The following is a 16,982-nucleotide window of genomic DNA, read 5'->3' as shown; positions in this document are numbered from 1 at the left end:
CTCGCATTTTAAAGAGAATTGCAAAATGTGTCTTTTTTCCTAGACCTTTTTCTTTCCTTGGGATGGCATTTCTTTTCCAGTGATCCTGTGACGAGCAGAGCATTTTGCTGCTGGCTTACGCAGGGGTGATTAAATCACACTTGTTGCAATTCATAGTAATGGGCCAGCAGTTCACAGCTGCAGTAATATGGGAGTTCTAAGCCAAAAGGCTTTGCTTGCTACTGTTCTGTGATATCAGGAGAAGAAAAAAGTCTGACTGTTCTTTCAAAGATGTTCTGTGTGCCTTTGATATGTAACATGTAACTGCTGTAAGGTTGCTGTAAGGTTATTTGGTCTTTTGGAGTTGAACATCAGAGTTCAGTTGGAGAATCTTTTGAGTTTTAAGAGGAAAATAGTACAGAATCTGAAGACAAATGTGTTTAACTTCCTTTATAAAAATGTCCTGCTTGTTTATATTCCAGGCCAACTGGCCAGGCAGAATGCATTACAGCTCTTGGTACGCAGGCCTGGGTTGTGACTTGAGACTCTCACAGGCGCTCTGAGAGACTTCTGAATTTCTTGGTGGCCTTTCATGTGCCCATAAATCCAACCCCACTTCCTCTCTAGTGAGGTGGGGTTTGTCATCGTCAGTGGGAGCAAACTGAGGCCATGAGAGACCGCTGGTGCCTAAACAAACACGGGCCGTGGTTAAGTTCAAGGGCCAAATTCCGAGCTCTTAGCTGAGGAAATAGCTGTGGCCTTGTCTGCAAAGGAAACTTTTTACTAGTTGTCCTCTAAGCCCCAAGTGGAGGCTTTTTTCCTTTTTTTTTTTTTTTTTTTTTTTTTCCCAGTGATGAGTGGCTGTTTCTGGTTAGCTTAAACATTTTCCCAAATTCCACAAGGTAAAAAACAAGCACATTTAGTCCTGTGGAAGAGGTACTTTTACAAGAGTTTGAGCCAATACATCAGATGAATTCAATCCTTGGGCAAGTTCAGAAGCCTTCCCAGGTGAAGATTGGATCTGTAAATGTCCAGCTCTCCTGTAGGACATCTCTGACCATTCGGACAGTTTGGATCACATGGAACTTTTCCAAATATTCCATCTGAGGTGGGTTCAAGAGTCTCTCTGTAGTTGCTCCCCCAAATGCCACACTTAGCAACAATGTGCAAACTGCTTTTAAAATTCTAAAATGTAACTTTTTGCAACGTATTTTATTTCTGTTACCTTGTTCAGTGTTGTGTGCTCTTACTGTCAATTTCCACAGCTTTTAACAAATTCCCTGTGTTTAAAAGCTCAGTTGTTTCAATGCAGAATGAAGTATTTACTGATCCTACATATTTAATTTAGAAGCTGGGGCCACACTGATAGGAGGGACCTTCCACATGAGTGACTGCTTTTGTCTTGCTGTTTCGGTGGTGTTGTATCAGGCAACCTCAGTGACCAAAACTGCAATGTATGTGAGAATGTGAAGGTAGGTAAAGATGCAGTTAAATCCTTGCTCACCTAATGTTTACTGTGTGTCTTCTTGCAGTGACAACTCCGGAGAACTCCAGAGCTGCCAAGGAGATTTTAAGTTTTCCTTAATGAAAATCAGCTGTAGAGGCCTGGAGGGAAGATCTACATGCAAACAGCAGCAATCATTCCCTGGTGAGTAAAGTTTAAGGTGCAAGATGATCCTTAGCCCAAGAATCAACAGCTCCTAGTAAAAAGTGTTCCTCAGCCCTCTTCCTTCCAATGTCAGTAGGAAAGAATGAAGCAATAACAGAGTAGCATGGGGGGTGGCAGCTCCTGAAATTGGACAGCCGACCCCAGTCGGAAGGGGGGATGGAATGTTGCAATACATGTGCTTGGACTTGGATAGTTTAGCCAAGATTATAATAGAGTCACTAAATGAAGCTCTTAAAACAAGCCTGTCATGTATTTTCACCCACTAAGTTATACAGCTGAAAGAACTTACCTGCCTTATTCAAGAACTGATTACCTGCTCTTACACCTTTTTGATTCAGATGGTTCTTTTTTTGATACTGTGTTTATGCTGTAGGAGCCAGATCAAATTTTATTCTAGTAATGTTGCAGTTCAGCACTATTTAGCTTAAACTTTGTTTAACAACACCCCCAAAGTAGCAGAATGCAGTGGTATTCTTTTCTTTGCTGTCTTTTTGTTCTCTACATTTTCTTTAGCTGCTCTATCTTGCAGATATAATATAGGATAGCAAATGATAAATAGGAAAAAATTAGACCCAACAGTCTTGGTCCTACTATGCTTTGATAGTTTTCAGTCTGGTTCAGCCAGTTGTCTGTTCTGCAGAATGACTACAATCATCTTTGCAAAATATTCTATCAGATTGTGAAAGCCTTTCAAGACTGCTATGATTAAATTCAAGTTCCCTAAGTATAACCTGTGGATATGCAACTAAGGAGAGCTCTGCTTGCATTCCCAGGCTCTACGTAACACCCTTGCAATTTCAGATCTCATTTGCCCCTTACCTCTTACTTTACTTTGTAGTTGGTACTTTCCTCTTAACTTTGAAGATCTACTTACTACTGTATTGTGTCCCTTTTCCCATAAAATCTCAAGCTGGGTATACTTCCCAGAAGTATTGAGATACACAGTCACACATACATATATATTTCAGTCATTCATCCTTAAAATTTGCTGTCAAAGCTATTCTTCTGCTGTTGGAACTCTGTTCTCGTGTTCCCCTTTGTTCTGTGGGAGTTGCTAAGATTTCCCATTGAAATTTATTTTTCTCTTTTGTGCAGATTCACTGTGCAGTCCTGTCTCCCACAGTGTGGATGGCTTACAATGGAGACGATGGCAACCTGGCAGTGATACAGGAGCACATTACTTGCAGCTGTAGTGAGATTTCACCCAGCATTCTGATGCAGAGTACTTCACACTTCCAAGTTAATCGTGCTCCTCTCTGTTCTTGTTGCTTGGGTAAATATTTCACTCTTGTGTAGATTTGGGCAGTGATCTGTGTGAGAACCAAGGTTCTTCTTTTCCTGCTTGTACATGCTTACCTACCAAGCAAGCTTTTGAGCCCACTGCCTTTTTCACACTTGATGAAATGAGTCTGTTTCCATCATGTAGCATTGCTTCTTTGTAAATCTGAATACAAGTAAAGAAATCCATGTCTATTGCCAAATGTTCTGGCTGAATGCCATCCCTGGTGTTCTGGCTTCATCCAGATGATGAATGTTCCCTGTCAGCCTGCAGCCTAGTGAGAGGGGACAATGGTACAGAAATACTGTAATTATCTAATCAACTTTGCTTAGAATGTTAGGCAAATGCAATTCTTTAATACTCTGGCTTTACTATAGCTGTTAATTACCATGTGCAAATGCAATTTGTACAGCAAAACCGAGTAGAGGAAACATTCACTTTTAAGTTACTTTACTCCCCTCTAGTGGTCTCATACCACACGTACGTTTATGTAACACTTCATCACCATACGTTCAAGGGCAGCGTTAGTATTCTGTAAAAACCAAAAGTCTTCTGCTAACTTCTCCTTCCTTCTGCTCCTCTTCTCTTTCTGTAGAGAAACCACTTCAGGGATTGGGATTCTTGCCAATATAAATCTCTAAGTGAAATTGTTCTTTATATGTTGAATTTAATTGAAGGCCAAACTGTACCCCCAGCTTTAAAATCCGTACCTGCAGGAAATTCTCAACTCTATGTAGTAAATGCTTATTTTCTGTGCCCTCAAAGGTGCTCACAGGGGGTGTTGGTGTCAATGTCACAGTGACTTAAATTGCAGCCAAGGCTGCAGAAACAGCAGCAGAACCCAGTCCTAACTGCAGTGTTGCTCTGTGTTTGTTCTGTGGCACGTGCCAGGTTTTGGTGTGTGTCTAACACTGTTTGGGCCTGTGGAAGTTGGGGGACATAAGGAGACTGGCAGATGACTGGGTTCCTCCTTTAAACTTGCCAGTTGGCCATTTTGTGTACTATGCAGCTTTCACGAGGTGGAAAACAGGCAAGAACCTACAGGATCAGAATGGAAACTTCTACTTTTGCAGTATATCCCAGATTTGTTGCTCAAGTTACTGAGGTTGTAATCCAGGTGTGCAGCACAGGCTACATTTAGCAATAGTTAATGGGTAAGTTCTTGGCTAACTTTTTCTTTGCTTCCTGGAGTCTGTATTTTAAACAGAAATGACTTGCTAATGTCCTTGGAGAAGACAGGGTAACTAGTAAGAGGCTTGTCATCTGTTTCTGCTAAGACAGAGTGTATTAAGAAAAATGTAGATAGAGGATTCACTTCTCAGAAGTTAGTTGCTCTTTTCAAACTTCCCACTAGAAACATTTCCATTTTATTCTAGAATGCTTTGGACTAATATTTTGAAGAAAATAAAGGGGAATAGAAGGAGTATAGGGTCAATGAAGAAAATGTTGATGATTTTCCATTTGAAAAAATACAGTTCTCCTAAAATACTTCACAGAATTGTGTTTGTCTTCATATTTAGTTGTGGAAGAAAAATGGAAACATTCCAAGAATCAAAACATTTTAACACTGTTTGACTGGAGCGTTTTGTTTTAAAATGAGTCTTGGTTTGTAAACTTTTGTAGCTCTAAAAAGTCAAAATTGAAATGAAACAGTTTAGGAGATCCAAATCTGGCCTTTTTTCCACATGATTTTTCTTTTGTGGAAAACTTAAGTATCTCAGTTTCCTTCCAAACTGGAAGGAAACCAAATGTGAAAAGTAAAATCCTTCGTAAAAACGTAACTCCTGTCTTCCTGCAGTGCACTTAAAAGAGATTATTTGCCTGTGTCAGCGATGCATGCTACAATAACCAATAGCTGGGGAAACTATTTCCTACACTTCTCAAGATTGTTCCCTTTAGGTCATTAGCAGATAGTTCTAATAAACATGAGCTGAGCCAGTAGGCTTTGACTCTATTTATCACTGCGGATGTCTGAGCAGTCCCTGTGGGAAGCTGTGACCAATTCATCAGCCAGGGAGTTTAACTTGTTCTTAACTCTTCTCTTGAACAAGCAGTGTCAACAGTCAAACTAAATCAAAATCATTCACATGTGCATGTGTAGGAAGCAGGTAAGACATGTAATGTTGAAATAAAATCATCTGTATAGCTGTAAAAAGCAGGCAGCTGGTGCAGAAGTTTCTTTACTCAATGAGCGGGCAGGCCCTACCTTGGGGAATGTGTGGGCCTGAGCAGGGCAGGATCTGCTGCTGCTTGGGCACCTTGCCTGACACCTGGCAGTTCTGCAGGTGGGCCCAACTCAGCACTGCTGCTCCAGCACTGCAGTGTGGGCACTGGGGCTGGGGGCTGACACAAGTTTCCCTGCCTCCTTTGGTGGTATTGCTGTTATTCTTTGTGGGTTCCATTTGTTAGCTCTCTGCACCCAGTCTGTGTAGTAGTCCCATAACCTTGCAATTCCAGGCATGCATATGATCCAGTACCTTCCTCCAAGGAGCAGATGTAGTTATTTAAGAGCTTAACACGTGAGTCAAAGTAGGACTGCTGGGTTCTTGCGCTTAGGAGAACAGGGAAATTGGCCAGTATGAATTCAGACTCAATGACTGAAGGTTTCTGAAACAGAAAATCTATTGCAACACTGTGCCCCAGTAGAAGAATCAAAGAGGAAGTGATTGAATAGATTCCAGTGGGATCCTGGTACCCCTACTTGTCAGAGCACGGAATCATGGGCTGGTTGGGGTTGGCAAAGAGCTCTGGAGGTCATCTGGTCCCACATGCACTGAATAAGCAGGGTCATCTAGAGCCAGTTGCCCAGGATTTGGAATATCTCCAAGGATGGAGACTCCACAACCTCTATGGCACAAACTGTTCCAGTGCTCAGTTACCTTCACAAATCTCTGACACAACTGATAAGAACTACTTGCTAAAATCCCTAATAATGAGACATATTCTGCCACCCTTACAATTATTCTCTTCCCTCTTTGTAGTTTGAGAAGAATGAGACTGTTGACAAGGAAAAAAGGTCTTAAAATGAATGTGCAAGTGGCCATATCCAAAGCTGCAAGATCCTGTTATGGCAAATGAAGTTTTGGAGTCATCCAAGAGCTGGGCTACTTGCTGCACACGTTTGTGCCTTGCTGTCCAAGTGTATATATTTCCTATGCTGCTGCAGTTTGCCTAGACCTGCTGTCAAAGGCAGTGGCCAGTTGTCTGGAGCTTGCTTTCTGTCCTGTTCATACACTGCAATAGGCCAGTCTTGGGCTTTTGGAGAGCTTCTGGAGTATGAACAACCTTACAAATTAAATCACCACACTGCCTGCTGAATGCTTTCTTGCAGAAGTGCTGGCAACTGTGGAAGATATTTTGTGGATCATCTGAAGAACGGCCGCTTCCACACCTGGCAGCTGTCAGCCAGGGTGTTCTTGACACACAGCTGTCTGCTGATAGCTCGGGAGTGGGGCTGAGCAGTGCAGATTCCGATGGGTTTATAGCTGGGATTTGCAGATTAACACTCTGTTGTACTCTGCAGCATCTTCCTGGGCTAAATCCCACCTGCATTCTTCATGAATGGAAGAAGTTCCTCAGGTTTTCTTTCTACTCTGGTCCTTCAATCACAGTAAAGCAGATTTAGTTCCAAATGTGTTAGAAGAGCTCTCCAGCATGGGATTCGGTTAAGCACAGGACCAACATTTCCCATATTATGGGTGTAGCCAGTGGCATAATTGATAATATTCTATTTAAAATGTTTTATTCTTTCTCTTTCTTTATTTTTTTACTTGAAAATGGTATTATACAGTTTTTGACTGCAGGAAGGGGAAGGACAACTTGTGAAACAAATCTGTCAAAGCAGGATAAGTCGCTACCAGGGTTGCCTAAATCAACCACCCTTAAAATGGAGTTTGTGATAGGGCAAAAGGTGGAATCCAAACAAAAAGAAAATTCTAGTTAGGTTTCAAATGCTGAGCTGCCCTAGAAGAAAAAACTTTTACCAGGATTCCATGGGGAATGACTATTATTGTCACATGCATATCAGTGATCTGCTGAACTGATATAATGGTACAGTTGTTTTTTTAAGACATTTAGCTCTGAATTTGACACTCTTGAACGTGTGTATTAGAGCATGATATATATGTGAATTCTGAAGACTTATTTTTTACAAGTTTGAGTAAATTAAAAAAGCAGTTATTTCTTGGTTTGCAGAACACTTCTGGAATTTCACTTTGTATTTTCACTGTGCAGGACTCTGAATATTCAGTCAGCAAGACGTCACAGGCTTTTTGTTTCATTGTTTGTAACAAAACCCCAAGTAGGTAAAGAGCCTCATGTGCAGACCAATGAATACAGGGGGTTGCATACTTTGAACAGGAGGAAAGACTTTGAAGACTTTGTAGCCAACTATATGGGAGGAATTGTTTCCATTTCTCCATAAAGCTTTCAAATCCGTGGCATAGGCTCTTTTCAGAAATTTTGCTGCTCTAGCTTAGCTTAACTGATGGAATAGCATTCACCACACTGAAGTCAGGGCATGCTCTGGACTCCACTGAAATAAGTGGAGAGGAAAAAATTATCTTGGGCTTGGACTAGGCTTGTAGTGTCAAAGGAAGCTTCTCCAGATCGCTGCAGTGCAGGGAAACTGTTTTCCCAATAGTTTATCATAAAATGCCTCCAGACTGGAGCCTGTGAAAGATTTCCTTATCTTGAAAAGGCACCATGAATCTCCTTATTTACATCATCCACTTTTCAGCCATAAAATTACACTTCCTTCCTTTTACTGATGAACAGGAGTGGGAAAAGTCAGCCTTAATATATATCCATATATCTATAGATAGATAGATAGAGATGTCCTTTTTCCCAAGCATCTCCTGCCCATGAGTATTTTTCCTTGGCTCTCCCTCTTGGGTTTCAAATGATATTTCCTCTGCTGACTCTGTGCCTGTTCGACCTCTGTTCTTATTTGTCTGAAGTTGTGTGGTATTTTTCTTGGTATTGAAAGGAGTTCACAAAGCTAGAAAAAGTGTTCAACATCTTTATTTCAAATTTGTAAAGTGTCAAAACCTGACTCTTTAAAGAAGAAATGTAGCAGCTCAATCTCTTCTGAGCTCTACCCCATTCATCACAGTAATAGCAATTTTGGGTGGACCTGGCGTTGATAATTTGTAAACCACTGGGGATGTTCTAGAGGCAGTAATTCTGTTTTTTAAAAAAAGCTTAAAAGATTTTTTTATTGCTGGAATTTCTTCCCTCATTTAAATATAATCTGAATAATTTGTACTAGAAACTAGTAAAAGTTACTCTCATTTTAAGTACTCTCATTCTACGTACTAGATTTTAACTCTATCCCTGTATTTAAATTTTTTCTGTAGGAGAGAAAAAAGGGGTTTTAAACCTCCAAAAAAACATACAGTTTTCTTCCTGTCCCTTCTCATTCCCACTTTGAGCCACAGTATGTGGAATCTATTGCAACTTCCTCCTCAAATAGCTTCTTTTACTTAATTTGGTTATTTGTAAAATCAATATATTTTAAAATTAACTGCAATTTGTATTTCTTGTTTCCTTATAAAGAAAGGCAAGCTGATTGTGTCTTACAGATACAGCTATAAAGCGTTTATATACTGCAAATCAATGAGTTTGCTGTGAGTTGAGCCAATACCTAAATAAGAAGGGGCTAAAAATTAAACAGAATCTTCTGTAAGTTAATAGGAAGTTTCCTATTGACATCTGTAGGCTGAATTTACCCAAGTAACTGTACTGGAAGTGCACAGTGCAATATATTAAAGATGTGTGTATTAATAAATGGATCATGTTCTATCCAGTGTGGTGTATAAAGACCTTGCATCTGATGGACGTTTGCAGGCAATGAAGGCTGGCTGCTGAAACTTGTGAACCTGATACAGTAACGCCCCAGTGATCCTCAGTAAGTAAATTTTAATTCTAGTGGGAGGGAAAGCCCCAGGTGATTTTACACCCAGCAAGAAATCACAGATGAGGTTGTCTCAGTTTACTGGTATCTAGAAAACCCGAGGAAATGAAGTCAGCCTTTTGAAAGTTAGTGAATAAAGGAAAGTGCAGATCAGAGCTGTTGTGAACTCTTCACTGGCCAGAGACTCATCCCTGTCCTCTGTGAGTCAGCGGTGCTCTTGGGGCGGAGGCGGCCAACTGCACAGGGGCTGTGAATTGGGAGTGCAACCAGGCAGTGCAGGGAAACAATTCTTTACTCTTTTGGTACTTTAGAACCTGCACCTGCAGTACTGTATCCAACTCTGGGCACCCTGGCACAGAAACCCACACTCACCCCTAAACCCAAAAGCCACTGACACCTGGAACAAGCCTGGCAGAGGACACCAACATGGTGAGGGGCTAAAGCAATGCTCTCTGAGCAGAGGGTCCATCCAAACTTAAGAAGCACAGGTTAGAGGGAGCATCTTCCTGCTGTCTTCAGGGTATAGAGGAGATAGAGCCTGACTCTTGTGGGTGGTGAGCAGTGGTAGGATGAAGTGCAGGCACAAATTCTAGGAAGGGAAATTTCTACTAAGTATTAAGAAAAATCTATCACAGCAAGGGTTGTGAAACCACAGAGTAGGTTACTCCAGAAAAGTGGGGTAGTAGGTTACTCCAGAAAAGTGGGGTGTCCATCCTTGGAGATACTCAGAACTCATCTGGATAGAGCCTGAGCAGCCCATTCTTAGGTTGGTCCTGCTCTAACCAGGGAACTGGACTGAATGACTTTCACAAGTCCCTTCCAATTTAAACTCATCATTGATTCTATGAGAGCTGTATGCAATGCTCTCATAGTGTTATTTCTCAAAGGAAGGGCCTTGCAAATGGAATGTGGTGGGTTCAGAGTCTAATCCCTGGTCTCTTATTACCTATTTTATTATTTCAACTGCATCATGGGGCAACTCCCTCTCAACAGAGACATCGCATAGCCAGAGGAGCACTAGGATGGAAAACAGAGGCAGAGACACCCAATCCCTTGCTGACAGTGTTTGAAGGAATGTAGGGCCTGATTCAGCTGTCTTTGTTGGAGTCAGTAGGGAGTTCTGCATAAATCAGAGTTACAAGAGGCTCTTGGTTACTGATTTCCACCCACTTGGAATGTATTAATTTGGATAAAAAGCTATATCCATTTTGCTCAATGTTTTAGGATGGAAATTCCCCTATCAGTTGGTATTTTATGCTAAGCCATGAAAGTTGTTTCACTTTGCTTCTGAGTTTACAGGTGGGATTTAAGAGGTCATTGGGGACAAATGTAAGACTGAGGAAGCTTGGCTTGCAACTGTTACTCTGGCAAAATTCCCATTAAATTTGACAGGGTTATTAGCTGACAGAAAGTAGTAGTATATATATTTCCTTTTCTTGCACTAAGGGTGGATTAAAATTCTTATTTTTAAATCAAAGAAGCAATTGCTATTGTTAAACTAGATTTTCTAGCAGTACACATAGAATTAAATACATCACTGTAGGTATATTAGATTGGGATTAAAAATAAAATTCCACTGTATTTTAGTTGTATTTTTATTCAACCCTAGTCTTACAAAAATAGGTTGGTGCTTCCCCTACCTGGACGACAGAATGAAAGTCATAGGATTTCTTCTGGTTTAGTTCTCTTTTCTTTAGGACCCCCATGAATAACTCTGACAATGGAAGCTGCCTTCAGCAAATGGAGATGTGCAAGAAGTTTCACCCTTACTGGGTAAGGATTGATTTAAAATGAGATGAGTTTTAGATCTCATTTGACCGGGGTACAGAACATTCCTTAAAAAAATACCGAGAAGGGAATGTCTGAATTAGGCCCTCTTTTGAGTTTCCTTGTACTTTCTTTGTCACTGATACTGAGGAATCCAGGTGTTTTAGAGGAGAAAGCACATCTGTTTCATGCAGATCTTAGTGAGGACAAATGTCTGGTTCTTGGTGGGGTGATACAAAAATTTGCCTTGTTCTTTTAAATTAAAAGTGCTATTTTGTTTAGAACAACATGAGATCTGTGCTAAAACTATTTCATAGAGGCATAAACAGGAGAGATGTGCTCTGAATGTAATAAAATGTAATATGTTTATGCTCACTTCAGATACAACTGAGATAAAATATTGTAATTTCTGCAGAAGCACATAGGCCCCTAATGTCTAAGCCAAGAAAGAACTTATTTTATTTCTTCTTATATTTCTTATATTACAGAAATATTACAACACTTTGCACAGTATCACAAGTTATGGAATTATATGCTTATGTAGGTTGGATTTCCTTCTCCATCACTGTAAACTCTGCTGACAGATGAAAACTTCAAATAAAATCATTTGTAAAAATGAAGTTAAAGTCTTGGGTGAAATATGTCCCCATATCTATCATTACTGAACTCCATAGCTACTTATCACAGCTTGTCTGACCCAACAGCATTAAGAAAAATGGATACTTGTTTTATTTCGAGTTACCTAATTTATTTTATTTTTTTAGATTTAAACCAGTTAATTGGTTGTCTGGATGTAATTACTGTTTGTGCTTGTAACGTACTTAAAAAAATACACACACTAAAACTTTCCCACACTATTTGTTTTCATTGGCATAATAAAGGCCCTCTTAATAAAGAAACATGTAAGATGGACATACTTATTTTTGCTCACTTGGGTTAGAGTAAATTTACAGAATAAAAAAATGCAATTATTGCAAAAGTTCATACAAATTGAAATAAAGAAACACTTTATGAAATGAGCTCCCAGCATACCACAGTATTTCCAGTGAGATTTTTTTATTTGCAACAGTTCACAACAATTTGCCTGAAATATGACAATTCTGCTCACCATCCTTCAGGAGGAGAGGAAGGAGTGTTTGAGTAAGATGAAGAGGACTGGCTAGCCCAAGGCCAGCAAGGAGGGAGACCAGTACTTTGCACCTCTGCTGCTGAGCACGAAGATCACCAGCACTGAAAATTTCAGTTCAGTGTTTTTATGGGAGCCAAATAGCAGGACAAATAGGTATGTCTCTGAGGATCAGTTACATGTTAATAATTTGGGCACTGTGTAAAATGATTTCTGTTCATGATGCTGATAAACACAGGGAGGTGCACCAAGGCATGGTTAGCAAGTAGCGTGTCTTTCACAAGAGGAATGTACTGGTCTTGATTTAAAGTGTGTGTATAGTTGAATATTTAGGGTCATTGTTTCCCAGGTGATACCCAGCTCTAAAGTGTAGTCTATGTCTCTTCTATCATTCCCTCTTATAATCAACCTGTAATTAACCTGCCCTGATTCTGGGCCCTGCCACCACAAGCCATGTCATCTATGTCTTCCAAAATACAGCTACAAGAGTCTCAAAATCACCTGGAAGAATGAGCATTGTGGAAAAAATAGTTGCTTATATGTTATGGAAAATTCCACTGTGCGTGTTGCAATGATCTTATATGTCTTGTTCTTGGTGTCTTTTATTTTTGGGTTTGATTGCATGGTTTGATCAAGGAACTCAAATATCACTGAGTTGCTGGATCTCAGTTAATCTAAGAGTTCATCTTTCTGTTTGTCACAGGAAATGGTGATCAACTGGATCATCAGAATTGCTTCTTAGTTGCCTTGTTTTTTTTTTCCTTAAGTGAAACTTCAAGCGGCTGACAAGTGTTTTGGAGACCATATAGAAATCTGTTTGTCTAGATGTTCTTCAGAGTCCAAATGTTTGCAGAGACTCAAGTGGCTGTGGGAAAGAGTGGATGACCCTTATTAGCAGCTCTGTTCAGCAGCAGAGAGCAGAAGTTGTTTTAAGTCCTTGGCTTATGACAATGTATTTTTCTAGTGGTTTGAGAACCCAGGTGGGCACTATTTTAAAGTTGTCAACAATGTAAGTACTTCTAATGTATAAGCATATTCTTTAAAATGACACACCAGAAGTTGATGATGTGCTACATATTTCACCAGATTAATGAACTTGCAGCCCACATATCATGTAACATTACTTCATATAGTGTAATCCCCATTTCTGCAACCATGCAAGATACCAAAAAAATACATCATAAAATGTGCTAGGAGATATGAGAAAGTCACCCCAGTAGCCTGTGACACAGACTAGATATTTTTCTGGTAGATCATCCACAAAATTAAAGCAGTTGAAACAGAAAATGTTGAAACCAAAAGAATGTTTGAGTAAATAGCAACCCAGAATTCCTTTCATAACTCACTTTTGTTTACTGGTAAATTCTATCTTCGCACTATAAACGTATTTAGTAAATATCTGATGACATTTTTGCAGTGGCTCAGTTTAACTTCTATATTCACTAAGTAAATGTTTAGATTTTGCTGTATGCATAGAGGATAGTGAAGGAAGAGAACTGTATATCAACATACTGCGTGTCCTGAATTTCTTAATTGAAGGGATAATTACTACCACCTTTTCTTCATCTCTTTTTGGGTTTGAGAAAATTTTAATTTGACATTGCAAAAGAAATACAAAATCCTTTAGACAATGCTATATTGTCTCTTCAACCAGCATAGCCATAAAAAAAATCTTATCTTTGTATACTTGTGTGTTAGACAAACAAGAAAAACTTTGAAAAATAAAATTCCTGTTTATTCAACTAGATTGTAACAGGAAAGTGAACATTTCACATTAATCACAACCCGTAACATCTACTTCTGTGGTGCAAGCTGCAAATCAGTAATACTTTGCTTGCAGAATTGAAGTTAATTTGTTAATTTTGCACAAGTTACAAAATAGTGGTATAAAGTGTGGGCTGCTACTGTCCTGAGCCTTGTTCAGACACACTGAAGTGGCATACTCTGTACTCCATGACTTCTTTCTTGGGCCAGTATCTCGTAGTATTTCACATCTACCTTTTACCTTATACATTGCACCTGAAAGTTTTAACAGTAAACTGTTAAACAGTGACATTGAAATGGTCAAAATCAAATGACTGTTTTGTAATTTGCAGAATCTAGCACTTTTCTTGATGATAAAAATCAGCCAAAAGGATTAGAAAGCTGCTATTGTGGTGAGTACATAGTTTAGATACTTCTATGTGTGTTTAGAAGGATAATGCATATTTAAATATGTAGTATATAAACTACTGTAAACTGATTCAAACTCTGTATTTCAAATAGCATCTGTCATACCTTGTGTCACCTACAATTCAGCTGTAAACAGAGATTGGTTCTAGGAAATCTTACACACTACTTCCTCTTTTCCTGAGACTGTATTAGTGGCAGAATACACCATGCATTTATCTTTGGGCAGGGTGGTGGTTTGACAGCTGCTGTGTGGGGGCAGCTGCTTGCTTATGAAATTGTGCAGCTGAGCATTTGCAACATCAATTCAATACTACAGAACCACTTACCATCAGTACCTGCCTGAAACTAACAAAAAAGGGAAATACCTGCAAATTAGGAATCCAACGTTTCTGCCAAAATATTTATATGTGAGCAGCAGCAGAATCCATAAGTATCATTTACGTTCAGTCTAATTGGTTTGCTTTTTGTTTGTTTTGTATTTCCTGTGTTTGTTGAAATGGGATAATCCTGGTTCAGAGAGTTACTTGATAGGAGCATATAGAATCTGGGTCTGAACTCTATTAACTGTGTTGTGTTGTGTTCCCTCCTCAGTTATTTCAGTATAAAAACGTTCTACCTTTCAGGTGTTCGTAGTGGTTGCTCTTTTTGATTTAAACCATAAATAAAAACTGCAGGGCTTCCTTTCCTTGAGAAGGATGAGGCAGGCATTTGTTCTGGAGCTGGCTGTGGAGATTTAGGAGTAGGTACAGAAGAGCTCGGTGCCTTGGTGTCTGTGCCATGTTAGTTACTAGAAAGTGCATTATTCATTCTGCAGCAGCCTCTCCGGTAAAGCCACCATCGTTGCTGTTTTTCCTTATAAGGGAAACAGATACCTTTATGTTATTTTTCATAAGCCATAGATGCAAAATGCTGCACCTCTAGGAGACAGATACCTCTACACATACCTATCTATATGCCTTTAGACGGAGGTATAGGCGGGCACTTCCTTCGGTTCCTCCTCACTCCTGTCTGACACACTTGGCTCAGCATTAAGGCTACCCCAGGCGCTGATGCTTCTGCCGCCGTGTGAGCCGGGGACCCGCGGGGTAACCCGAGCTGGCAGCGCTGCCTGGCCGCAGCCGCCTCCGAAGCGGAGGGAGCGGGAGCGCCGCGTCCTCCCGGGCAGCACCGCACGCTACCCGCGGCTCCCGGGGAGCCTCTGGGAGCCGAGCATCCCGCCAGCCCCGGGCCGGCCGCAGGTGACCCACGGCGGGGCGGGCCAGAGGCCGCCCGGGCAGCGCTGGGAGCCCCCGGGTTGGCGGCTCGGGGGTGGGGGGAACATTTTTATTCCCCTCTCTCTCGCGAGAAAGAGTTGGGCGGGCGATACTTGAAGAGGAGAGGGGGGGAGAGAGGAGGGGAAAAAGGAGGAGGAGGAGGGAGGGGGCACTGGAACCGCAGCTGGATTAGCGGTGGGTGCAGCGGCCGCAGCTGGAACAGTAGCGGGAACGGCAGCCGGCGGCGGCGGCTCCAGCGGGTGCGCGCCCCTCGCAGCGGCTTCTCCCGGGGCGGGCGGGCTGGGCGCGGGGCTCCTGCCCGCGGCGCTTTGGCCGCTGCGGCTCTAGCGGTGCCCGGCTCGGGGAGCCGGGAGGGTTCATCCCCGGGGAACGCTTCCAGCCCCGGAGCGGCTTCGGGAGCGGTGGCGGCGGCCGCGGTCTGTCCGCGGCGGGTGCGGGAGCCCCCGCGGATGCTGCTGGAGGGGAGGCAGAGCCCGCGCGGCCCCGGGCAGCCCCTCGCCATCCCCCGCGGCCGCCGCCTCTCGCGGGCGCGATAGCGCCGGGCTGGCCGGGGGCCGACGGCGCCGGGGCGCGGGGGCAGGCGGCGGGGGGCGCGGGGGGGGGCGCGGCCGCTTTTCCTCGGTCCCTAACTCCTTTTCCTCCTCATTTCTCCCCTCGCAGCTCGCCTTGGAGAGGCTGGTCGGAGACAGGGCGGCGGGGACCGGCGGTCTTCGGCGGCGGAGAGGAGGCAGCGGCCGCTCGCAGCCCGGGGGCTCGGGGGACGCGATGTGGCGGGGGCGGCTGCTGGGGATCGCCCTGGGAGTTGCCGTGCTGTGGGCGTCCCAGGCGGGCGCCGCCGCCGCCGGACACGCCGAGGGGGTGAGCGCCAAGGAGAGCCGGTCCAGCCGGGCCAAGAGGCGAGGGCACGGCGGCGGGCACGACGCGCTCAAAGGGTAGGTGCGGGGCCGGCCCCGGCCCCTCCCGGGGTGCCGCGGCGCGGGCCGGGCAGCCGGTGTACATCTGCCTGCGGGTGTGAGTGTGTGTGCATCCACAGCCAGAACCCCTGGAGCTCTGGGGGTGCGAGAGCTCCCCGAGCCCCCTTGGGGCTGCCCGTACCGAGGAGCGGTTTGGGCTGGGGGCGCCGAACGCCGCCGGCAGCACCGCAGGGTAGCGCCTGGGCTCGGAGCCCCGCCACCCTGCCAGCCCCCCCCGCGGGACCGGGTGCTGGGTCCTCTGCGACCTGCAGCCGTTCTTCGCCTCTGGGTGGGCGATGCTTCGTGAGGATGAGCCGCAGCAGCGCGGGGGTTGCTGATTTATCTTCTAGGAAGGCCTTAGATAAAGGCACGCTGTGGGCTTGTGCATTCCTCCCGCATCCCGCGCTTCTGCTTTGCCTAAAGCAGGATAACGGTGATGCCTGGAGCCCACAGCATGCCCTTTCCATCAGCTGTCCTCTTTCATCTCCGCCTTGAACCTTTTGTGATGTCCATTCTGCTCTCAAGTAGACTGTCTAACTATCTAGTACTAGTATGAGTGAGCCCAAGCATACAAGAGTGTAATTTCTTATGAAACATTGTGGTACATGCTTAGCAGAGAGGTTTTTTGGAGAGCTAAATCTGCGTCAGGCAAACTTTTCCCAATTCTAATGGAACACCTTTCCAATGCAAAAATAGTTGTGAAGTCAGCTGAAAGGCATTGCATGCATGTGCAGCTGAAAATCTAGGTGAAAAGTTTGTAATAAAATAATAAAAAAGAAGTTTCCTTTCTCAGGTGATCCAATGTGCCTTTTCAGCCAATAGCCAGATTTTTTCTGTTGTCAGACAGAG

General features: G+C 43.1%; 1 protein-coding gene and 1 long non-coding RNA gene across 3 annotated transcripts in view; one reads left to right on the top strand and one right to left on the bottom strand.

Annotated features, from left to right (window-relative positions):
- Window positions 1-11,043: 11,043 nt before the first annotated feature.
- Window positions 11,044-15,215, bottom strand: LOC121669717. The gene is made up of 2 exons (XR_006017875.1): window positions 14,851-15,215; window positions 11,044-14,758 (listed from the first exon to the last, which is right to left on the bottom strand). It is a non-coding gene; the product is annotated as an uncharacterized LOC121669717 (long non-coding RNA).
- Window positions 15,216-15,362: 147 nt separating this feature from the next.
- FBN1 (fibrillin 1) overlaps window positions 15,363-16,982 on the top strand; it is a 145,159-nt gene continuing 143,539 nt past the window's right edge. Inside the window, exons 1-2 of one of the 2 annotated variants that reach the window (XM_042039062.1) lie at window positions 15,363-15,419; window positions 15,841-16,112. In XM_042039062.1, coding sequence (XP_041894996.1) covers window positions 15,946-16,112 — 167 coding nt within the window. In that variant the 5' untranslated portion in view covers window positions 15,363-15,419; window positions 15,841-15,945. Of the gene's footprint in view, window positions 15,420-15,840; window positions 16,113-16,982 lie in introns of those variants that run through there. The other variant, XM_042039063.1, reaches the window with a different exon arrangement.

The sequence above is a fragment of the Corvus kubaryi genome, unplaced genomic scaffold (assembly GCF_017639235.1).
Source record: "Corvus kubaryi isolate FWS band 111438036 unplaced genomic scaffold, C.kubaryi_AGA036_p1.0 37394, whole genome shotgun sequence".
NCBI lineage: Eukaryota > Metazoa > Chordata > Aves > Passeriformes > Corvidae > Corvus > Corvus kubaryi.
The sequence above is the reverse complement of the archived record's forward strand: the minus strand, read 5'-3'. Positions and strand labels throughout refer to the sequence as shown.